Source organism: Antechinus flavipes, chromosome 2 (assembly GCF_016432865.1).
Source record: "Antechinus flavipes isolate AdamAnt ecotype Samford, QLD, Australia chromosome 2, AdamAnt_v2, whole genome shotgun sequence".
NCBI classification, from domain to species: Eukaryota; Metazoa; Chordata; class Mammalia; order Dasyuromorphia; family Dasyuridae; genus Antechinus; species Antechinus flavipes.
The window spans coordinates 234839605-234848004 of record NC_067399.1 but is presented as its reverse complement, the minus strand read 5'-3'; the positions used below and the strand labels follow the sequence as shown (position 1 = coordinate 234848004).

The following is an 8400-nucleotide window of genomic DNA, read 5'->3' as shown; positions in this document are numbered from 1 at the left end:
TTACTGTTAAGAGCACTACTATCTTATCTATCACTCAGACTAGAAATTAATTGTGTTCCTCTACTCTTCCCTCTCTCTATTTTCATATCTAGTTAGTTGTCAAATCCTGTCTTTTCCAACTTCCCAACATCTCTTTAATACGTCCTTGTTCTCTTCTCTCATACTGCTCTGGTGCAGGTTCTCAAATCACTTCATGACTGGACTATTGCAATTATTCTGTTGACTGGTTTCCAAGCTCTCCTTGTTCCAGTTTATTCTGCACTCAATTGTCAAACTCATCTTCCTAAAGTTTAAGTCTGACCTTGCATGTTATCTTCAGTGATTACTAATGACCTCCAATGGATCAATAAAAAACCTGGTTTTTAGAGCCCTTCTTAAGTAATAAAGCTCTTTCTTCACTGTTTTTTTTTTTTTTTTTAAACTACCCTCCACATGGCTCTGCAACTCATTGACACTTAACCTCTTTGCTGTTCCTTGCACTCCATTTGCATTTGCAACAATAGCACTGGCTGTGTTGGCCAGAGCTCTATCGTTCCTCATTCCCATCTCAAGGCTTTCTTGGCTCCCTTGAAGTTTTACATAAAATCTCACCTTGTACTGAAAGCCTTTTCCAGTCCTCCTTAATCTTAGTGCCCTCCTTCTGTTGATTATTTCTTATTTATCCGGTGTATAACTTGTTTGCATTATAGTTGTATATATGGTGAATCCCTATTAAACGGGGCTTCTTGGGAGCAGGGACTTTTTAGTTTGTTTTTCTTTGTATTCCTATAGTTTAACACAAGACTTGGCACATAGTAGATGATTTAAAAACTCTAGCTAACTGTCTGACTTGGGAGAAAAGATGAAAAAATCTGCAGAGGATAAAAGGCTGACAAAAATTTATTTACACAGTCCGCACTGGGAGTAGAAGGGAGTGTACAGGCCTGAGGAAAATAGGATTTAGAGTTTGGCTGGAACTCAGAGGCCATCTAGCTAAATCCCTTTATTTTCGGAAGTAGCAAACCGAGGCTCAGAGAAATCAAAATGACTTCCCCAATGTCACAAAGGTAGCATAGTCAGACAGCAAAGCTCCAGATCCAATGTTCCTGCCACAATCGTACGGTGGTCTGAGATGTGATAGTGGGAACTGGGTAGTCTCAAGGATAAATGGCCTCCGGCAAAAGCCTTTCAGTCTAAACCTCACCGACAGGATTTCATTGGCAACAGTCTCTAAAGAGGGAACTCCCGTGTGTGTGTGTGTGTGTGTGTGTGTGTGTGTGTCCATGGGAATGTGCATGTCCAAGGCGATGGAGTTGTGGCGTGTATGTCTAACGGGCTGAGAGAGTGTGTGTATGTGGCGTGTGTGTCCAAGGGGCTGTGGGGTGTGTGTGTGTGTGTGTGTGTGTGTGTGTGTCCGTGGAGCTGGAGGCGGAGAGCTGCGTCCTAGGCTGAGTATAGCGGGGGCGGGGGCTAGGGGCGAATGGGGAGATTTGCATCATCAGATAGGAGTGCGGTGCTGGGTCTGGGGGAGGGTGGGGTGTCTTTTGTTGCCCCCGTGGGCGCGTGTGCAGTTATCGGAGTTCGCTGTCTCCAGCAAACCCTTCTCACGGAGGCGTCCACAACTGAGACTCGGGCTTAGCGCAGAATTCTAACTTCGTGTTTTGTATTTTTCCTGATCCCCCCGGCGTGGGGGGTGGCTCAGACCCGCTGGCCAACGTTACCGTCCTGGCCCCGGGCTTCCAAGACTTTACACCTTTAAAAAATTAGCAACTACCTAGAATCAAAGGAAAGTCGTAGATTGGTAAGCGCCGTGTCTGGGCGATTGAGCCACTTGAGGACTGGGACTCCAGGCGTGTGTGTGTGAGACAGAAAGAGAGCAAGAGGGATTGATTCTACGTCTGGAAGTCTTTGTAGCTCTTGGCAGACGCTCCCTTAGCGGCTGTGGGGGCCGAGCTGTCTGGGAGCCCCGAGGGCCAGCCCCTCTCCTGGGTTGCTGCCGCCTCCTCCTCCTCCTCCTCCTCCTCCTCCTCTACCTCCTGCTCCTCCTCCCCCGGCTCAGGCCGCCCGCCCCCTAGTCTTGCTCGCGCCTCCGCCGCCACCGTACCATGCATTGGAGTAGCCGCTAGCCGGGGCAGCCGGCGCGCCCCGTCCGGGATGGGGCAGCAGAGCTCCTGACTTCTTCGTCCTTCCCCCTCTCAACCCTTCGGGGGCACCAGCTTCCCGATCGAGCATGGAGTCACCCGCGATCGGGAACAGCGGCAGCTGTGGGAGCAGCGCTGGCCCCCCGGAGCCGCCGGTCTCCGGCCCCGCCGCAACCTCTGGCCCTGGCCCCACGGTGGCCAGCTCTGGCCCCGCTACCGCTGCCGCCACCGCCGCAGCTCGGGACTCTGAGCGCCAGTTGAGACTTCGGCTCTGCGTCCTCAACGAGATTCTGGGCACTGAGCGGGACTACGTGGGCACCTTGCGTTTCTTGCAATCGGTCAGTGCTGGGGTTGGGCAGGGCGGGCGAGGCGTGGGGGAGGGTCTTGTGTGTTTGTATTTGTGTGTATGCATACACGCGCCCGTATGGGGACGGACGGGACAAACAGCGGTCTGGCCGAGTACCTCCGCTGGTCTGGGTTGGAAATCACGGAACTGGACAGGGGATTGGGTAGTTGCAAGGACGCGCGGCAGAACTGGATCAGTGCTTGCGGACCGAGGTTGGGTAGTGGTGTTAAAGAGGGTCAGCGTTCCGCAGGTTAGGCTGGGCCCTGCACGGTAAAAAACACCAACGGGTGTCCAGGAGCCCAGGAGGTCATCTCAGAAAAGTGGGAGCCAGAACCTAGAGGGTTAGGGGGAGGAGGATCTAAAGCACAGGGTCCCCCGGGACCACATGGACTCAGGACTCATATAGTATAAAGCTGTAGGGTAATCCGAGCAGGAGGCTCAGACCTTAGCGAAAGAGAGGAGGGCATTGCTTCTTTTAGGAACCTGGGGCCGGGGTTGCTAATTCCCAGTAGGAAACATCCCCTTAGTCTGGGCAGTCGTAGGGTCTGGCTGTTGACTAGCCAGACTAGCAAAAGGCTGGGAGCACTTTGAGGGATAGTCGAGGTACAAACCTTTTCCCAGGTTTTGGGACCCTTCTAGTTTGCCAGCGTGGTTACCTTAGGGTCATGATAGAAATCCCTGGGTGGGAAGAGAGAGGGGAGAGAAACCGACCTTATTAGCCAACCTTAGATCCTGTGGTTCCTGTCAGTAAAAAAAGACAGAGATCTTTGCTGAACATTTTCCAGGATTCTGCCTTTCTTTCTTCTCTCCTTCTCCATTGAAATATTTTAAAAATCAGTTACATCCGAGAGGCCAAGTCTCCTGTCAGTCTTTTGGTAACTTCTTGTTTCGAATGACGATTCATTTTAACCCTTTCATCTTAAAGATGGAGAACTGAGGGGCGTGTGTGGGGAGGGGGAGAGTGGGTGAGGAAATTAACTTGTCCAAGACCACAGAGTTAGTTAGTAGTGATCCTGGAAGTAGAAACTTTACTCTGAATCTCATTCTGTTGGCATTAGAAAGGGAACCTTCCATTGTGAGTCCTGTCTCTGTGTCTTATGATTTATCAGTTCTTAGCTGCAGAGCCGAACATTTGAGACCGGTTTGTTAAAGAGATCACAAGAGGGTACTTTTTTTTAGCACCTTGGAGGAAGTATGTATTTATGCGAGAGCCGACAGTAAAATGCTTAGATGGAGGCTTTTGGAGTTTAATCTCCAGTTTTCTGACTTTTCTGTTTGCACTGTTCCCCCATCGGGGACCTTTGATACTTTACTTCCCCCCTTACCTCCCAGGAAACCTTAGTCTTTTTTAATGATGGGCTTAGAGGAAGTAGGATGTGGATCTTGCCCTTAATACGCACCCACCTCCTACTTGGGTCCAGAGAAGTAAGGAGCTTCGAGTGGGAAGGATGATTTTCTTGGGGAAAAGCAAAAGACACTCTTGAACTTTGGAGACTTAGGTCTGAGCCAGTCCAGAACGAGGAGGCAGACCCTTGCTGCTTGGGGGTTGGGGAAGGAGGAGCTTTTCAAACTCTGGTATTGGCCATCTGGCAGGCAAACAGCTTCCCATCCTTGGACCTGTTTTTATTTTCAGTTCTTGACCAATGAATGCTAGGAGCCACCAACTTCTTCTGAGAGGCATGGACTCAATTAAAGGCCAGGAGAGCATGGGAGTTGGCATCTCTTTCTCTCCTGAAACAGCAACAAAAACTCTTCTCAATTTAAAGTTGGCTGTTCATGAATAAAAAATTCAGCCAAGTTTCTCATTAATGGTGAATTTTAAATCTCAGGGTAGTTTTTGGAATTATAGGACTATAGAGCAAAAAGGGACCTACGTTAAGAGATCATTTAGACATTCTTTTTATTTTATAGCTCAGGAAAAGCCCAGAACAGGGACTTGGCTAAGGTCAAATAGTGATCAGTGTTGGGACTCTGACCCTAGCTTTTTATTTCCTAATTATATTTTAATATGCTGTATCTATTGTGATGAAAGTTGGAAGGGATCATCTAGTCTTAATTTTCTCACCCTAGTCAGGGGAAGAAGTTCTGATATGTTACTTAAGAGTGACCTGAATTCAAATCCTGTCCCAGATACTTGCTAGCTTTGTGACTTTGGGCACTTACTTCATGGGATTGTAAAACCAGTAACATAAGATCTGGTTATTATTAAGTTATAGATGGGAAAACTGACTATTTAGACAAGACAGTCTCTTCTACAACACAGGTTTCCACCCCTTTCTTTCCTTCTTTACCTTTCAACCTTTCCTTCTCTAGAATCCTTATTATCCATCCTCGAAGGAATTGGAATACAACCAGATTTGTAAATTCGGTCAGCAAGCATTTATAAAGCACTTTTATTACATGCATACCAGCAATTAGGGATACAGATACAAAGTAAGATAGTCCTTGACCTAACAGAGCTTATTCCTATTAATTAGTAGGAGTGGTAATAATGACACAAGTAACAACAACATGCTTGGCATTTGTACAATACTTTATAAGGGAGGAGCACTATTTAAGTCCATAGCCAGTAAATATTTATTGAGTACCCACTATAGGCCAGACATTATACTGAGTGTTTGGAAATCACCTTGTGAGGTAGGTACTATCCAAGAAACAAACAAACAAAAACCCCAGATGGATCTATGGTCTCATTGCTGTGGGCATTTCCTCCTAGCATTCATATCTCTGTCCACGCTTCCTATCCACTTCCTCCCAGAAGTTTTCCACAGGGGATCTATTCAAGGATCTGGGCTAGGATGAGAGGAAGTTTTCTTCCTTTCCTGATAGCATGATATCATGATTTAGAGTACATGGGCAGTCTATCCTCTCTCCATGTAACCTTCTTTTTTCTGATACAGACAATCCTTTGACATATTTTGTAACATGTTCTTGTTTGTGATGTGTTATAGTTAGCTCAGCCCAGCCTTGATCTTCTCTCCATTGCTTTTTGGACAAAGAGTCTCAACTTGAATTCTTCAGACATTTTTGTGTTAGCATGGCATGTAGAGACATCACCCCAAGAGTACTGATATTAAAAAGGTTGACCTTCATTCAGAGGAAAAACTTGATCATTAGGTTTTACAGATGTTACTATTCTCATTTTTAAGATAAACACCAGAGACCTTTGATATGGCATGATTATACAGCAAGAAAGTGTCAGGATTTGATCTTTTATAACTTTTAAGCATTCTACCCTACTTGTTAATTTATTCCAAGCAAAGCATAATTAGGAAAGTGAGTTCCTTATCCTTTCAAATTATACAATGTGTTACTAGGGCAAATGTAAATTGATTTTGTATGTAGGGGTTAGCCACTGTTTTTATTTAAAAGGATACTTGGGGATATTCCTGATCATCCTATCCTTGTAAGTAGATTTGATAGAAATTGATGGAAGACAGGACAATAATGCTTTTTCCATACCTTCCCTTCTAGCCCTTTAAATCCTTATGCTCAATCCTGAATTCTGTCTGCTGTATCTAAGATCAGAGCTTATCAGCCCCCCATGCAGGTGTCAGACTGCATCCTGAACATGTTCTTAGTTGTTAGCCAGAGAGATTTGCTTACCTTTCTCCTTTTCTTGTGTTAGCAAGAAAGATCCCTTAAACCAACCTGCTCTTTGTCTTTATTATCATTCCTGCTAATTAGGGTAGTCTTCTAGTGTGACCAGCACTGACTTTGGCCCATTCCAAGTTAATTCTGTTCCCTTTTCTTTGCCCCAATAGCTTCCTGTCTTGATAATTGTTGGTGGTTACAGAAGGATTTGCCTTCTGTCTCCTGGAAGAATGTATGGGTAATCCCTCCCTTTAATGATTTGGCAGGGATTAATGAGCTGAACTGGTCTCTTCCAACTTTTATGGCTGATTTTAAAAAAGGTATTGATTAAATGTATTCGAACATCCACTTTTATGGGGAGGGAAGGGGACTGCATCCATGTGGGGCCCTGTGTTTGGTTCCATGTTAGGGACAGAGAAATCTGACATGGTCCCTGCTATCGGCAAGCTGGGAATTTATTTGGGGAGTTATAAACACAGGAAGAGGTAACTAAACAACATGAAACTAAATTATAGTGAATTTCAGAACAGCAAGTGGTATTTTAACTGGCTTGCTTCTAAGACAGTGGGAAAGGTCCTGGGCTCTGGCTTGAACTAGGAAGATTCTGGACCAAATGCCTCGTAATAATAGAGCCTATCAAATAGTAGATGCTTGCTGATTTAACAGGTTTCTGTGAAGATCCAAAAAGATATACAAGTTTATGAATTTTAATGCTGATGAGTTTTCTAAAGAGAAAATTTTGGACTGATTAAGCCAAGGAAAGCTTCACTGAGCAAGTGAGATAGGAGCTGAGTACAATTGGGCACATTTGTTTGGATTAGATAGGTTGTGTGAATATCTGAAAGCTGTGTGTGTAAGAACTAAGTTTGCTTTGCCACAGCATAGTACTAGCATCTACCTAAAATTTTCTAGTTCCTTAAGTACAAGATTTGCTTTCCCCATTGACAGGAACAATACCTTTATATTTTAGAAGTATTTTTCCTTGTTTCAAAGTTTCCTGGAGCACTTGGTCTGAATATCTGTGATAGCCTTATCCTTCTGTTCTTTTTATATATGAATTTTTGTCACATTTGGCTCCCTAGAGCCATTCTGCATCTCTTAAATGCAATTCATTTTCATTATATTACTCCTCAATATCCTTAGTCTTTGAAAGATATAGGTTGAATTACAAACAAAGTTCAGTGGAATAAAAGTTCCTTAAGGACAGTAATTATGTGTTTTTTTTTTAAACCCCTAGACTTTCATATAGTAGGTATAATTAAGTGTTATTTGAATGGCATTGAATACTGACATTTTATAATTATTTGAATAACAATAGCACAGATAGAGTCACACTTTGCTTCTTTCAAAGTAAGGACCCAGGCTTATTCATCTTTTAAAATCCCTGATCATCTAGCACAGTCCATTGAACATAGACTCTAAAAAGAGGGGCTAATATAATCCATTCATTTTATTGAAGATTAAAAGATCTAGAGAAGTTTACCGTTATATTCACCACAAGGGAAATTAGTAGAGCCAGGTCTTTTGACTATATATCTACTGCCTTTTGCTGTTTGAAGAGTCATATAGAGAAATTGTCAATTTTGGGGAAAAAACCCAAAAAATGAAACTAGCACTAGAGAATTCCTTATTCATTCTTTATCTTCAGGTTGGACAGTGAGGTTTATAGTCTCTGAAGGTAAATGATTTTTTTCAATAGGAGCAGCAAGAGGATTGGTTCTTTCTTTTTGTTTTTTGCAGGTAGAGGTTTACAGGGAGGCAAATGGGAAACTTGAAGTCCCAGAATGTCAAAATTGGAATAACTCTTAGGAAGGGACCTCAGTAGGAAAAATTGTAATAAGCCTTAGAGAATTAAGGGATCTTACTACTCTACAGCAAACAGTGGCATCAAAATGGTACCATTTTTTAACAGTTGGAAAAGAGAGAAACGGAAATGATAAGACACTAACCCTTAGGTCCCAGGTCCATAGAAAGATTTTCCAGTCTGAAGTTTTGAGTCCTTTTCAGGATTGTTCATCCACCTTTGGGGTCTACCTTTCCACAGACTATCTGTGGCTCCTAGAAGCTGTAAACATGAGTAGTGGCTGCAACCTGTAAACAGCTCTGGTAGATAGCTTGAGGTTGAGTATAACTGACAGGCTCAAACCTATTGGTGAGTTAGGGTAGGAGGATGGTTATTCCAAGCAAAAGAAAACTTCCTTTTGTATTCTGAACCATTGTCAGTTGTCTTGAATTTTTGTCTTGCCACTGGACTCTGGAAGAGTGAGACTGACTCTGCTTCCTTAAAATTCTAATTCACTTGCAAGTTAAGACATACCTGACCCCAATATTGTGATGTCA

At 43.8% G+C, this 8400-nt stretch overlaps 1 protein-coding gene across 1 annotated transcript in view; it reads left to right on the top strand.

Moving 5' to 3' along the window:
- Nucleotides 1-1379: 1379 nt before the first annotated feature.
- PREX1 (phosphatidylinositol-3,4,5-trisphosphate dependent Rac exchange factor 1) overlaps nucleotides 1380-8400 on the top strand; it is a 206138-nt gene continuing 199117 nt past the window's right edge. The window contains exon 1 of the mRNA XM_051976532.1: nucleotides 1380-2458. Within this exon, the coding sequence (XP_051832492.1) occupies nucleotides 2210-2458 (249 nt within the window). The 5' untranslated portion in view covers nucleotides 1380-2209. The remainder of the gene's footprint in view (nucleotides 2459-8400) is intronic.